The following is a 15506-nucleotide window of genomic DNA, read 5'->3' as shown; positions in this document are numbered from 1 at the left end:
CTCTGGATCTGAACTTTGTGACTTAGGCCTATCCCTATTTAGAACATACCACTTTGGGTTAAAAAGCTAAAAAGTGACAATATCAACTCTTTATTTTGCTCTCTGAATGTAAATGTCAGTTGCGAAAAAGTAAATATTGAAAAGTGGATGGAAAAGCAGCAGCAGCACAAAGTGCCTAAGGAAGAACCATGTGATAATAAACGCCGGTTACAGCTAAAAGCTGTGGTATTCAGACATTGTTCTATTGACATAAACTCTATCATATGCTATTCATGCTATGATGTGTGAGCTATATACAAGATGCACTATAGACAAAGAACAATTATTTGAACCATATGCGATACTTCTCCTGTGTAATGTGACTACCATATGCTGATTGGGACACAAAGTATTTCTGGGTACGTCTACACTACAGCGCTAGTTCGAACTAACTTAGTTCGAATTAGTTAATTCGAACTAAGCTAGTTCGAACTAGCGCATCTAGAACTAAAAACTAGTTCGAACTAGCGTTTTGCTAGTTCGAACTAGCGCGTCCACACTGATTGGACGCAGGGGGGCATTTAAGGGCAGCTGAAACCGGTTCTGGCAGGGCATCAGGTCAGCAGTTGCTTTGTGTGGCTGCTGTCTGAGGCTATCTGAGGCTCGTGCTTAAAGGGACCCCCCCTGGACAGCCGGTTCTCAGCTTTTCCTGCTTGCTTGCCAACCTCGCCGAGGGACAGCAAAGCGTCGGTCTCTGTGCCCGTCTGTGTCGGTGCTTCCCTTCGGGGGGGCCGCCGCAGGTGGCAACATGGAGCCACGGCTCGCCCTGCACCTTCTGGTGCACGTTCTGGACTTGCTGCTGCAAGCCTGCCAGCAATGGCTCGAGGCTGCCTGGCACCACCTGGGGAACGTCAGCCCCCTGCCTCTCCGCCTGGCCGCCCTGGGGGCCGTGGAGGAGCCGCGGCGGCGCCCCGGCACCGGCGTGCCCCGCCGCATCTGGCGTCTGGACACCAGCAGCGACTGGTGGGACCGCATCGTCCTGGAGCGCTGGGACGACCGACAGTGGACCCAGAACTTTAGGATGAGGAGGGACACCTTCCTGGAGCTCTGCGAGTGGCTCGCCCCTGCCCTGCAAAGAAGGGACACTCGCATGAGGCCCGCCATCCCCCTCCAGAAGCGGGTGGCCATCGCCCTCTGGAAGCTCTCCACGCCGGACAGCTACCGATCCGTCGGGAACCAGTTCGGCGTGGGGAGATCCACTGTCGGAGCAGTGCTCATGCAGGTACGGCGCTCGTCGGCCACCGAGCCGGGGGGGAAGGGGGCTGCGAGGAGGGGATGGGCCGCCCCAGGGACAAAGGGGGGGGCGGGAGGAGGCGAAAGCGCCCCGCACCGGAGGGGTCGGGTTGTCCCGGCCGTACTACACGCCGCCAGGGGGGTTGCTTCAGGGAGTGGGGCCCGGGGCACTGCCAGGGCACGCACGCTCCCAGCCACCCGGGCGCCCCACTGATTGACGCTTTGCTGTGTCTCTCTCCGCAGGTGGTCAAGGCCATCAACCGGGTGCTGCTCCGCAGGGTGGTCCGCCTCGCCGACCCGGATGCCGTCATCCGGGGATTCGGCGCCCTCGGCTTCCCCAACTGCGGGGGGGCCATCGACGGGACGCACATCCCCATCCGTGCCCCGGAACACCAGGCGTCCCGGTACGTGAACCGCAAGGGGTACTTCTCCGTCATCCTGCAGGCCGTATGTGACCACCGGGGACAGTTGACGGACATAAATGTGGGCTGGTCCGGCAAAGCACACGACGCCCGGGTGTACCGGAACTCCTCCGTGTGCCAGCGGCTGCAGGACGGGACCTTCTTCCCCGACCGCCACATCAGGGTCGGGGACGTGGACATGCCCGTCTGCCTGGTGGGGGATGCCGCCTACCCACTGCAGCCCTGGCTCATGAAGCCCTACACGGGACACCTCAATCCCTCCCGCCAGGCCTTCAATAACAGGCTGAGCAGGGCCCGCATCGTGGTGGAGGGGGCCTTCGGGCGACTGAAAGCCCGCTTTCGATGCCTCCTCACCCGTCTGGACCTGGCCGAGCACAACATCCCTCCCGTGGTGGCGGCATGTTGTGTGCTCCACAATTTGTGTGAGCGGAAGGGGGAGGCTTTCTTGCCAGCCTGGATGGCTGAGGCTGACCGCATGGCTGGACACTACGGTCAGCCCCGCACCGCCGCCGTCCGGGAAGCCCAGCGGGGGGCCATCCGGATCCGGGAAGCCCTGCGGGAGAGCTTCCAGGTGGAGGAGGAGGAGGACTGACCTCTCCCTGCATGCCCCACCGGGGCCTTCTTCCACCCTACCCCCCCCTTCCCCTTTCCCCTCCCTACCTACTGTCAAATAAAGACACCTGTTTTTCCAACAAAAACGTCTGTTTATTTCACAGAACTGGGGTGGGGGAGGGAGGAATGAAGGTGGGAGAAGGGAGGGGGAAACCTGGGACGAGGGAGCTGGAAGGGGAGGGGAGGGAAGGGAGGAAGGGAAAGGAAAGCTCAGGGGTGGGAGTCTGGGTGCCTCTCCCGTCTCGCCACACTGCGGGTCCGGGGGCGTCGGTGGGGAATGGTTGTGGAGGGGGGGGCAGAGAGGACAGGGGGTGTGGAGGAAGCAGGAGCGGAAGCAGGAGGAGCAGGAGGAGCAGGGGGAGCAAGAGGGGGAGCAAGAGGGGGAGCAAGAGGGGGAGCAGGGGGAGGAGGAAATGGAAAGCGGTCTAGCAGGCTCTGGAGGTGGCCTCGCAGGGCACGGCCCTGCTCCTCCAGGGCCTCCAGACTCCTCTGGCGCAGCCTGAGGTCCTCCTGGACCCAGTGGTCCTGGAGACGGAGCTGTCGGTCCAGGAACCGGAGATGCCGCCTCTGGTAGTCCTCCTGGTTCCTGGCTGTCCTGCTTGCCCGGGCGCGGGCGGCTGCTGCAGGCGGGGTGGTGCGCCCTGCAGTCCCCGGTGCTGCAGCTGTGGTGCAAGAAGACCAGCGGTCAATTACCCCAGGGGCCCAGGTGTGTGAAACCCAGCTCCCCTCTGCAAGGCCAGGGCCCCTGCAGGATCCCCAGCTGCTGCTCCGTAGTGGGCAAGGCCCAGGCGCACGGTCCCGGGGCTCCCTCTCGCCCCAGCCCCCCGTACACATAAGGGGAACACGAGGGTACTCACAGGTGGATGCCTCCCCGGCCTCTGATGATGCAGGCGAGCGGCTCTGTGGGGTGCCTCGGGGGTCCCGGGTCCTGGGAAGGCTGGCAGCAGGCTCCTGGCTCTCAGAGCCCTCTTCCTCCTCCTCGGTGTCCAGGAGCGGTCCCTCTGCCCCGGGGTCAATCACGTCCCGGGGGGCAGGGACGGCATGAGGCCCCAGGATGCGGTCCAGGGCATGGAAGTGGGGGCAGGCCTCCGGGTCAGCCCCTGGCAGGCAGGCCCGGGAGTAGGACTGCCGCAAGTCTTTAATCTTGCAGCGCACCTGCTCCCGGCTGCGCTGGTGGCCCCTGGCGGCCAGGCTGGCAGCCATGCGGCCATAGACGGCCGCGTTCCGGTGGCTAGTGCGGAGATCGTGGACATTTGAGGCTTCCCCCCAAACCTCGATGAGGTCCACGATCTCCGCACTTGACCAGGCGGGCGCCCGCCTTTTGCGCCCCCGGGCAGGCTCCCGGGAGCCGCCAGGCTGGTCGTGGGGAGCAGTGGAGGGCTGGGAGCCCTCGGATGGCTGGCTCATAGTGTGGCAGGTGCAGGCTGTGCAGGCACGGGTGCTTGCAGCCTTGCAACTGGCACAAAGTGAGTAGCCAGCCCGTGGCCCTTTAAGGGCTCCGGGGCCGGGAGGGGGGCAATAGAGTTTCCCTGGTGTTGGCCAGAGTGGCCACCAGGGAAACCTGGGAAGCCTTAGCCTCCCACTAGTTCGAACTAAAGGGCTACACAGCCCTTAGTTCGAACTAGCTAGTTCGAACTAGGCGTTAGTCCTCGTAAAATGAGGTTTACCTAGTTCGAACTAAGCGCTCCGTTAGTTCGAATTAAGTTCGAACTAACGGAGCGCTAGTGTAGCGCATAGGAAAGTTAGTTCGAACTAACGTCCGTTAGTTCGAACTAACTTTCTAGTGTAGACATACCCTCTGATACTTCTTTGAAAAATGCCAAATCGTCTTCCTGGTTCTGAGCAATGATGAGTGTCACGGGACTATCTGTTTTGGAGGGGTAGCTGTGTTATTCTGTTTCAGCAAAAACGTGTCCTGCAGCACCTTAAAGAGTGCCCAAATATATATGGGTTATAAGATTTCATGGGCTGCAGCTCACTTTGGGTATGTCTACACTACAGCGTTATTTCAAAATATCTAATTTTGAAATAGTTAATTCAAAATAGCTTATTTCAAAATAATGTGTCTACACACAAAATGCATTTCGAAATAGCATTTTTCTATTTCAAAATAGCGCAAATCACATTTAAGGCCAGCCGGAACTGGTTCCGACAGGGCATCAGGTCAGAAGTTGCCTTGTGGCCAGGGCAGCCAGCAGGGCACCCTGGGAAGGGCTGGAGGCTACCTATTTTGAAATAAGCATCTACACAGTGCTTATTTCAAAATAGTGATTTCAAAATTGGCACTATTCCTCGTGGAATGAGGTTTACCAATTTCAAAATAAGCCCTCTGCTATTTCGAATTAATTTCAAAATAACAGAATGGCTGTGTAGACGCTAAGAAAGTTATTTCAAAATAACTTTGCTGTGTAGACATACCTTCCATTCTTTGTATGCAAGTATAAACCCTTTGCCAAACTAGAGTTTCCACTTCATGCATCTGATGGAGTGTTACATTACTATGGGGAGGACCAGCGCTAATGTGGCCAATTCAATCATAGTGGAAGTGGCCCACTCCCAACAGTTGACAAGAAGAGAATACTAAAAGAGTGAAAATTACCTTTTGTTGCGAGCTAGCCATTCCCAGTCCCTATTCTAGCTCAGCAGTTTCATGCTGTAGCCTTTTTTTGAAGTTTTTTTGCTGAAGTATGGCAACTTTCAGGTCTGTTACTGTGTTTAAGGAGACTGAAGTGCTCTCCTACTGATTTTTGTATGTTGTTGTTCTTGGTGTCTGATTGTGTCCATTTTTTTTTCACAAAGACAGTTAGGTTTGGCCAAGGAACAAGGCAGAGGGGCATTGCTGGCACATGATGGCCTTCTAGCCATCTTTCTATTCATCTTACCGTCCATTTATCCAATCCACATTCCCCTAACTTGCTGGCAAGAATATTGTGGGAGACCATATCAAAAGCCTTGCTAAAGTCAAGGTATATCACATCCACTGACTTTCCCATGTCCACAGAGCCAGCTACCTCATCATAGAAGCTAATCAGATTGGTCAGGCACGACTTGCCCTTTGTGAATCCATGCTGACTATTCCTGATCACTTTCCTCTCTTCCAAGTGCCTCAAAATGGATTCCTTAAGGATCCCTTCCATGATTTTTCCAGGAACCAAGGTAAGACTGACCAGCCTATAGTTCCCTGGATTGTCCTTTTTCCCTTTTTTGAAGATGGGCACTACATATGCCTTTTTCCAATCATCCAGGATCTCTCCCGATCTCCATGACTTTTCAAAGATAATGGCCAAAGACTTCTCAATGACATTTGCCAACTCCCTCAGTACCCTTGGATGCATTACGTCCAGACCCATGGATTTGTGGACTTACATTGTAATTTACATTGTTCTGTCTGCTATATCTCCTGGCCACTTAAATCATACCATCAATACTTAATGAAATTACTTTTGTTTATTAATAAACTTAGTGTAAATAATCATTACCTAGGGCAGACAAGCAGCTGTGCATCTCTCTCTTTACATAAGAAAAAGAATGGACAATATGACCTTGCTCTGTATAAACCTGTATACAGAGCAAGATGGATTTATTTGGGGTTCAGGTCCTATTGGAGCGCACCTAGAAGCTGAGGCAAGTTCTTTTGATTGAGCCTTCCCAGAGCTGAGTGGATCTCAGTGTCTCTATTACTCTTCATAAGGCTGTGACCCCCATCTCTGTATCAGTGCTAGAGGAGGCCGGAAAGTCTGACTCTGCAAGACAGAGTAAAAGGGGTGCCTAGGAAGGTTGGCTCAAAGGTGTATTAGCACATCAAGTGACAATCTCAAGGGGATCTTTGTGATCAAACCCATCACAGTGAGTTCCAGGTTTGGGAGGAACCTGGCCAGGGCATGTACTGGTAACAGAGGCCCCATGAATAGTCATCCCTCTCCCCAACATGCTAGCCTGCACCAATGCACAGGAAACCCCTTCAAAGCTGTGCTCTGAGACCTGGAAGAGGAATGGATAGATATAAGCACCAGGTGCAGCAAACCTTTACTTCTGCCAATAATCTCACTGGGCCTATTAGTCTAAATAAGGTTCTTTCACTTGAGTAAGAGTTTACAGAAACAAGGCCCTAGGATTTTCTAAGGCACCTGCTAACTTGGTAACTAAGCATCTAGGATGAGATTCTGGATTATGGCACTAAAATCTGAAACACAGAACTCATACCTGAGGCTTTGTCACCTTTGTGTGGTTATAGGGTGCTGCTGGGGCACAGAACAGCTCTTGGCATACTTTAAACAGTGCTGGGACATCTCCTGTACACCAGGGCTGTGAAAGGGGTCATTGGAGGACAGCCTGCGACAATGGCAGGCCAGTGACTGTGTGTAGTGCTGGGAGATTGCAGCACTGGAAGACATAAACTGAGCCCATCACAGCATGCACCCAACATGGGATCTGTTCCCTGAGCTGCCAGGAACCAGCTCAGGAAGCCCAGCTGCCTCAGCATTGCCCACCTTCTGTCACTGCTGTTTCCCCTCAAAAGCACTCATCACTATCCTGAGCATGCCTTGGGCATCCCTGCTCTATGAGTATTTGGGGGCAAGGGTGCAGCTTCCTGCTGGGTAGGCTGCATCAGGCAGCCTGGGAACATGCAGAAGACTCTGCTTGGAAGCAGCTCTTTCCACTCACACACACCCCTGCATGGAGCAGCAGTCTCAGGAGCAAAGCCAGTCCACCCTGGAGGGCACTCCCCTGGGTCTGCCCAGACCCCTACTGCTTCTCCCTCAGGCAGACACTCCCCAACTGCAAATTGCAACAACTCCTCCTGCAACTTCAGTCCCTCCCTTAACTGGAACCAGCCTGACACACCTCTCCCTCCACTAAGCTGAGACACCACGTGGGCCAATGAAGCCACCCACAGGAGGAGTGAACCTTGGCTGGTGGGTGCTCACCTTTTACTCTGCCTGGGCACAGCACCCTCTTGCCCATAAGACCCCACAACCACAACACTCTGAGTTGTTGCTCATGTTGCTCACCCTGACCCTGAGAACATTTCCCCAGGTTTCTGGACGTTTGCAAAAACCCCAGATCTTGCCTTCTATCCATCTGCAAGCCCCTTGATACACAGAAAAGGAGGAGGCTGCAGGGTTTGTTCGTATGTATTGGGGTTACACAGTTTAAAATTATGTTCAATTCATTAGGAAGGTAATTTGAACGATATGGCAAAGTAATGCTTGAAATGTTATGTGTTTAAATCAGAAGTGTTTGTTTAAATAATAAAACCTCCCCACAAAAAAAGAAATGCACGCTTGTTTAATTGTTATAGAGTTTTTAAAATCACTTACTAAAATACCTGAAAAACTTTCCTCCCTTCCCTCCCTGGTGTAAGAACTCAGCTCCCCAAATTACAGCCTGGAGAAAATATTTACTACCCTGTCCTCGGCTTTGTGGCTGACATAGCTGGAAGGCAAAATGATCTAGTGGACTGAGATTAGCCTGGAAACCAGGACTAATCCTACTGTAATTCTCAGGGCTATCTTTTACTCATATGCAGAATTTGCATTATGGGGCACCACTGGGTCTTAATGTCCAGCCACCTGCCTCTTCCTATTCCTGTTCTGTGACTCTGGTTCCTCCAGAGAGGATCTAGTTAACTTAGAAGTGAAAAGCCTGCCAGACCTATTAGCAGAACATTGAACCTGTGAAAGAGCCATGCAAGTGGTAATGAAGTCATATTTCATTAATGTGTTGCTGAAGATTATAAAATCACATCTCTAAAAAATCATGTGTCCCCGCTTTGGCTGCCATTGGGTATAAGGGCAACAGTTTAATAGTACTGCATAGCACTCCATAGACCCTAAGGATGGCCCTAGTAATTCTGGCTTCATAAGGTTTGGGGCAAATCATGTAACTTCTTTCTCTCTCTTTCCATCTCCAAAATTGGGGTGATAATATATATTTCACAGGAGCATTGTGAGGATCAATTAGTCTGTGCAGTGCGTTGAAGTTGTAAACCATTATATAACTGCTAAGCATTAATATATTTGCTTATATATCCTAGAGGTTTAAATGGAAATATTGACAGACAAACTACTGCAGTTTACTGGCAACAGACACAGCTGTCATTATCATTTTTTAAAAAAGGCTCTTTTCCATGGCTTTTATCAAAAAAATTAATCTCTTGCTCTTGGGGAAGATGGCTTGCTCTGGGGCTGTGCACCACAGAGCATAGTCCCGGAGGAAGCCACCTGCCCTGCCCCTGCCATTCAATAACCTGCCCTAAATCTTGGTGTTTGTAACAGGTCCATGGACCAGGGGAGGGGCAAAAAGGGCAATTGTCCAGGGGCTTGCTGGTAGTACAGCAGGGTAAAGTAGGCTTCCTGCCTGCCTTTGCACCACACCACTCCCAGAAGCATCTGGCACCATCCCTGTGGCCCCTGGGAAGGCCTCCTCACACTGTCCCCGCTCCAAGTACTGACTCTGCAGCTCTCGTTGACCAGGATCTGCAGCCAGGTTGTACCTCCCTAAACCAGGACTCTCTGATTTGGCAATATCCATGGTCCATAAATGTTCCTCGCCCACAAAGCCCAGGGATAGGGATGTCAGGTGGTGAGGCTGGAAGCAAAGCTGGGGAGCCAGCAACTTGTCCTGGAACACTGTGGAAGGGGGGTGAGCAGTGTGGTGGGGAGCTCTGGCCCTGGCAGCAGCCAGGGAGCTCCAGTCAGGGCGGCGAACATGGAGCTCCATCCTTGGTTGTGGCCGTGGAGCGCCAGCCCTGGGGAGTCCTGCTTGGACTGGCAGCAACCAGCCTCTGAAGAGCCCCAGCAGCAGGAGGGACTGGAGCCAGAACCCAAGCCCTTGGGCAGTGGGGTGGGCATAGGCCAGAAGAGCCAGTAGAGCTGATTGGGCATGGGCTTGGGGACCTCTCCTCATCCAGGAAATCCCTTTGTTCGGGACTGGCCTAGTCCTGACGGTGCCAGATGAGGGAAGCCCAACGTGTATTGTCTATGACCCCTATTCTGAAAAAACTTACGTACTTAATCTTATGCATCAGGAATAGTCCCACTGATCTCAATTGTAAAAACTCACTGCAGGAAGTTACACAAATGCGTAAGTCTTTTCAGGATTTGGGCCTAATGACTAAATATAAGTCTTCTTGCATAGTTATCAAGTCAATAAATATTTTTATAAATACCCATTTATTGTAAATATCCTTATTTTTAAAAAGGAATAGAAAATGCAAACGTTCTGTTACAAAATTACACTTCCATGAGCCTGGTCTTGCAGCTCGTACTTGGTAAGTAGTTCGCTGAAATCAATTTAACTACTCGTGTAGTTACTCAGGCCCTTGGTTGGTTGGTTTTTACAAAAGTCATATTTCAGTGGCAATCCTCATTTAATCTTAATGGAAGTAAAATGACCGAAGCATGAGCTTGTTAGGAACAGAGTTTGAAAGATGTGGAAAAGGAAGCCTCATTTCTTTTTAAGAGCCGAAGGATATTTGTGCACCCAGATAACTCTAATATGTGTTTGAAGCCAATGTGCATTTGAATCTTCAACCTTAAAATAATGTTATTTTATATTATGAAGCTCAGATTAGCTCTATCAATGCGAGTCTCATTCAGCCCAAAACAGTAACTGTGAAGCATGCATGGAAGAATTTAGCTGCAAATCATACAATAATAGAGAAGGGGACATGGTGTCCATTTGCAGGAATCACATTTAAAGGATAAGATTAAAAGTACATTATTTTGATGTAGGATTATAGAAAGACCCCTTGCACAGCTGGTGCAATTGCTGTTGAGAGAGACAATCTGACTTCTGCTTAGCTTTCAGACAGTGATGATACCATCACACTTTTTTCATAATACTGGAGGATAACATTGGGGATTTATCTTTTAAATTTCTAAAATAATTGCTGCTTATGAATAATGCAACTAATCGTCTTTTATTATTACCAGCTTTTGAACTATAACACGTGAAGCTGCAATGCTTTTTAATTTCCTTAAACTAACTACATAACGTGTTTCATTTGCTGTGCTTTCTGAAGGAAAACACCCATAACTGTGCATGGTACTGTGACAGTTCTCAGAGCCATAGCTTTGCTAGGCTAAAGAAGAGAAGTAGAGCATTTTATAGTCGATTCTATAATCCTTACTTTCAGGAATGTTCCCTAGTTATTAACTTCAGGGGGCTACTCATTTGAATAGGGGTTGAAATTGCACACCTAAAACCACTCTGTGGGGTCCAGAGGATGGGCAAGGTACCACAGAAAGCTGAACACCCTTCCTTGTGGGATATTTGGAAGGCCCCAGTGAATACACAACCAAACAATCCCTTCAGTATTTGATTTTATTGCCTAAATACCTTTCATCTAGGCCTGACCCCTGCTCCTGAAAACATTTACTGTGTGCACAGGCTTAATTTAATATATGTACAGAGTTCAGTGGGCCTGCCTGTGTCAGGAAATATATGAACATGCACAAGTCTTTGCAGGATCATAGCTTTAAAGTTTGGGTGACATTTTAGGACAGAATGTCATATCAGTCAGTCCAATAAACCCATCCCTAAGTATGAATAAAAGGAGCAAGAATAAACAAACTTGTAAACCAACTAACATGGTTTTTATATAAATGTCCAAAGGGGTGGTTAAAAAAAGAGAGAAGGAAAATATCTGTTATGCCAGACAGATGATTTGTAAATATTTCCAGTAGTTTTCCAAGAAGTATCTGCAGTTTTACATTTCTGCTTACAGTACTGTAGCACCAGTAGTGAGTACTAACTAACTGTTGGTATTGGACTAAAGCCAGGACCTTTAGTACATAGCTCAAAGAATGATTGACACATTGAGAATAGAGGGCAAGACCTAGTGTTATATAGGGGAACAGTTGCTACTTCCCTTTTAGCATATAAAGTATCTCTACCATGTCATTTTCTGTCCCTTACCCTGTATGTTATCATTGGCTACATAGACCAAAAACAATGTTAATTTCTTTTTGGATCTTCTTTAAGCCAATAAGACCTAGTATAAGTGGTCCTCATAGTTAGACACAGCTCATATTTAGGCTTTCATGATGCTTGCAGAGCAATAAAGGTAATAAAGAAAGCAGAGAAGAAATTTATGACAAAACTTTTATTAGTTAGTGCCATCAGGGACCATGACACAAAACATTCAGAAGGAGGTCACCAATTTCTTATTGTTCAATGAGTCATTGTGCTGTTAAACTGAATGTAAAAAAGACAGCAATAAAATGACTGCATAACCAAAGAGGAGACATTTTCAAAATTTCTGCCATTTCACAAACACCTCTCTCTAATTTTTGCCTGCCTTAATGATAGACTAATTACACTGGCTGATCACAGTTCTTATTTATCTTAAATATAAGTCTTTCCCCTTGGTAGTATCTAGAATTCTTCCGGTAATTCTTAAATTTTACAGCTGTCATAACAACAGCTTTATGGGCAATTCAGGTTCTAATAAGAATCATTGCCGCCATTGATGTGCAAGTTTACTTTTTATGAGCTTACGAATATCTCTCCAAGTGACTTGCATAGCTAATTATCTAGTGAGTCATGCCTCCAAGGAGTCACATTCGATATCCTGCAGAGGAAATATCACTTTAATTGTCAACATTTAGTATCTGAAGCATAAAATGTGAATTGCTTGATCATTCTGGTTATATTCATTCATTACTCAAGTGCATAATTTTTTTTTTTTGCATTCTACAAAAAAAAAAGAGGGGGGTGGAATATCTAGGTGTATACTGAAAAACCCAAATGGCTTAAAAAAGAATTGATGGAGCACTTACCATCATTTCCCTGTGTCGGCTACTCTTTTTGGCACACCTACTGACTGTAGCCAGCATCCCTCCTGGAGATGTGCAGCATGCCACCCACATACATTTTGCCCTGCTGTGCCTTCCTGATATCAGAACTTTGTTCTTCTCTTCAGCATTAGCTAATTAATCAGTCTTAATAAACCTTGCTTTATTTAACACAGAAAACTAAAAAGAATGTTGAATGGTATACAACATGTCTGAGTCTAGAAACTTTGTTCTTGCAGAATGCTAGATTCTTGCAGTCTTGGGCATTGCAATGACCCTACTGCATATCTGGGAAAAAAATCATTTTTATGATCTGTCAGTACTAGAGCTGATTAAATAACGGGTTTTTTTCTGTTTACTGGCAATTCCAAGAAATCAGAAGAAAACTTCCCTTCAGGCTGTACTGAAAACATTTTTTCAAAATTGTTGGTGAAAGACTTTAAAAAAAAACCATTGTTTCATTTTGATGATCAAAATGTTTTATTCCATTTTGACCTTTACAAACTTTTGAATTTCTTAAAGGAAATTTTAATTTAAGGACATTTTGAACATCTTTTCAAACCTGAAATTCAAAATGTATTGACTTTTTGCAGGGGGAGAAGGACAAAAACAGTTATGGGAAACTAACATAAATCTATAAATGTCTTTTATGTGCCTGCATTTGTGTCTGTTAATTATGTCATGTTTTATATACAGAAATTACTGTTTTGTCTTATAATTAGGTCTCTGTTCTTTCTCTGAGGTTGAGTACCTCCTGCCTGGCTTTTTCTTCTCCCTAAACAGGTTTGGAGCGCTCAGTGTCTCCCTCCCATCTTAAAAGGACTAACAGCCAGCCTTAGCCTCCCGCACCTCATCATCTTGTTCCAGGGTTTGGAAGGACTTTTTTAACCACCTTCACATGCCTTGGTCTGGTAGTCAAAATCTAAAGGCTAGTAGGGTTGCTATCAATTGCCAGAGCTGTCAGATAAGGCACAGGGGCATTAGGATACAGAGGCATCTTCTATCCTCCTCAATTATTAGAAGACCAAATTCTATAAGCCAGCAAGGAAACCTCAGGTAATTTTGGCTCTAAACTAATTAATGTAGGGTTAAATTATAGTTTTACCACAACCACCAGGAAGGGTCAGCACCTAGTTGCATTATCCCTGGGAACAGCTCTAGAACCAGACTGACTCAGAAAGTCACCATTTGGTTCCTGCTCACCCCCATAGACCTTGTCTAGGATAGGAAGTAATCTATGTTTGCCCTATACCTGGTCCCTCAGCACACTGGCTCAGCGACACTGAACACTACAGAGAGAGTAAGGCTCCACTGACTCCCCATCCCTCCTCACCCACTTTAACTGCTTGCACTGGGCGGGGGGGGGGGGGGGGGGGGCAGAAGTGGTCCCACAAAGGCTGTTCTTCTATTTTGCTTTCCTGTCTTTGATATGGTGAGCTGGTACGATGGGAACTTATTCCCTTGCCTCACAACAAGGTGACTTTCTAACTCTTAACGTGCTGCTTTAGCAGGCACTCACAGAATTATGGTACAAGAATAACCCCACCCTCAGATTACTGTATTGTTATTCTGTAAAAATGTTTTTAATACAGTTAATATTACAATAATTGTAAACGAATGCACTTCAGTGTTGCTGTTTTGGCATCCATTACCATGGCTATTCCATATTAATGTAAGTTAGTGACTAGATTAAAACCACTGAGAGTGAGGGAGTGGGAATTGTCCCCAGAAGCTCTCCACTGAAATAAGGAAGAACCTGCAAGGCAGTTATGCAGGATTTGGGCCACTGTATGATACAATATATTATACTGAAGAGTCGTTGAGTGAGTATGTCGTCACCTGGGACATGCTAATTGTCTCTCTGTGCTGCAAGCCACAGTTAAGGCAGACCAACAGCAGAGACAGCCCTCGGATGGTCTGGCTGTTGCTATTTGAGATAAAGGAAAGCAGGATAGCAGTGATGCAACAACTGACATCCTGATTCCATCAAGGAGGACACCTTAGAAGTCCTAGCTAACTTATTGCAGTAGTGTATTTTACCCCACTTTTGACTCATCAAAGTGGAATCAACTTCTGTTTATTTCAAATGCTTCCATAAATGTAAAGCAAGGGCAGGGAACCTTTTCTGGGTCAGGGCCACTGACCCACAGAAAAATCAATTGGGGGCCACCCACAAGTGAAAAGGCAAAAGAAAACAAAACACCACCACAACAACAAAACAACGGGCTCACCAATGCTGGGGGTGGGGAGGCTGGAGTCTCAGGGGCCAGATCCAAGCAAGCCCCAGGGCCTTAGGTTCCCCATTCTTGATATAAAGCCTGAGGAGGACTGTTTTTAAGTGACTGCAACACACTGCACGTAGAAGCAAGCCATCATTCAAAGATAGGTTTTGTCTCTAATAATTAAAAGGAGGAACCTTGTTTGTCTGTTTAAACTAAGTAGGTGCTAGAGGTATTATTTAGGCAAAGTAAATTGTATTGGTTTAAGACCTGCCTATTAAATCAATCAATACACAAGCAAGTGAATGGAAGATGCACACAAAGCTGTCCTTTTCATTAGCATTGGAGGGTTACTGAAGAAAACGATTGATTAAACCAGCCTGCTCCCCCAAGACAAAAACACAGGTAGGACTCTAGCCCAGCCTCATATGCCATTGTGGCTCACTTAGGATATGTCTACACTGCAATGCTATTTCAGGATACCAGAGTACCCCGAAACAGCTATCCTGTGTCTTCACAGCAAGCCCGTTATTTTGGGCTCACTATTCTGATGTCCTGTAAACCTCATTCTATGGGGAGTAAGGGACGTTTCAGAATAGACCTTTATTTTGAAATTTGGCGCTGCACAGACAGTGCAAAATGACAAAATAAGCTATTTTGAAATAGCATCGAAATAAGATACACAATTTACATAGTTCAAATTGCGTAACTTATTTCGAGTTACGGGGCAGTGTAGACGAACTCGTAGTGCTGCTCCTCCACTGGCGGAGTTATACCTGCATCTTTATGGTTGGATTCATACCCTGTTCTACATGCTCTTGAGTAAGCTCATCCCCAGTGAACCACCCAACTCTGACAAATTCCCTTCCACTCCCCAAGCTAACCATCCATCCTCTATATGCCACCTGCCCACACATTAATTTGCCTTGGTAGACAGAGGCTCCATTGCGTATGTGGTGAAGAGGGAAAACAGGAGCAGACTGGAGTGGGGAGAGGCTAGGGCTACGTACTATTGTCCTGTCGGATTCCCAAAACCCACTCTCCTTATCTGCAGTATCTATCTCTAGTAGTCAGCAGGACTGCTCTACTTCTTCAGTAGGAGATTTTTTGATGTGATTGCTGCTTCTCTGCCCAGGCAGAGCCAGCTCATGGCCTTGCCCTACTTCGCTAACAGCTCATTA

General features: G+C 47.8%; 1 protein-coding gene across 1 annotated transcript; it reads right to left on the bottom strand.

Annotated features, from left to right (window-relative positions):
• Window positions 1–2351: 2351 nt before the first annotated feature.
• LOC142826553 (uncharacterized) lies at window positions 2352–4024 on the bottom strand. Its single transcript, XM_075919371.1, has 2 exons — window positions 3164–4024; window positions 2352–2968 (listed from the first exon to the last, which is right to left on the bottom strand). The coding sequence occupies exons 1-2, from the start codon at window positions 3711–3713 to the stop codon at window positions 2517–2519; spliced, it is 1002 nt and encodes a 333-aa protein (XP_075775486.1). The 5' UTR covers window positions 3714–4024; the 3' UTR covers window positions 2352–2516.
• Window positions 4025–15506: the final 11482 nt, after the last annotated feature.

This window comes from Pelodiscus sinensis, chromosome 1 (genome assembly GCF_049634645.1).
Source record: "Pelodiscus sinensis isolate JC-2024 chromosome 1, ASM4963464v1, whole genome shotgun sequence".
Classification (NCBI taxonomy): domain Eukaryota; kingdom Metazoa; phylum Chordata; order Testudines; family Trionychidae; genus Pelodiscus; species Pelodiscus sinensis.
The sequence above is the reverse complement of the archived record's forward strand: the minus strand, read 5'-3'. Positions and strand labels throughout refer to the sequence as shown.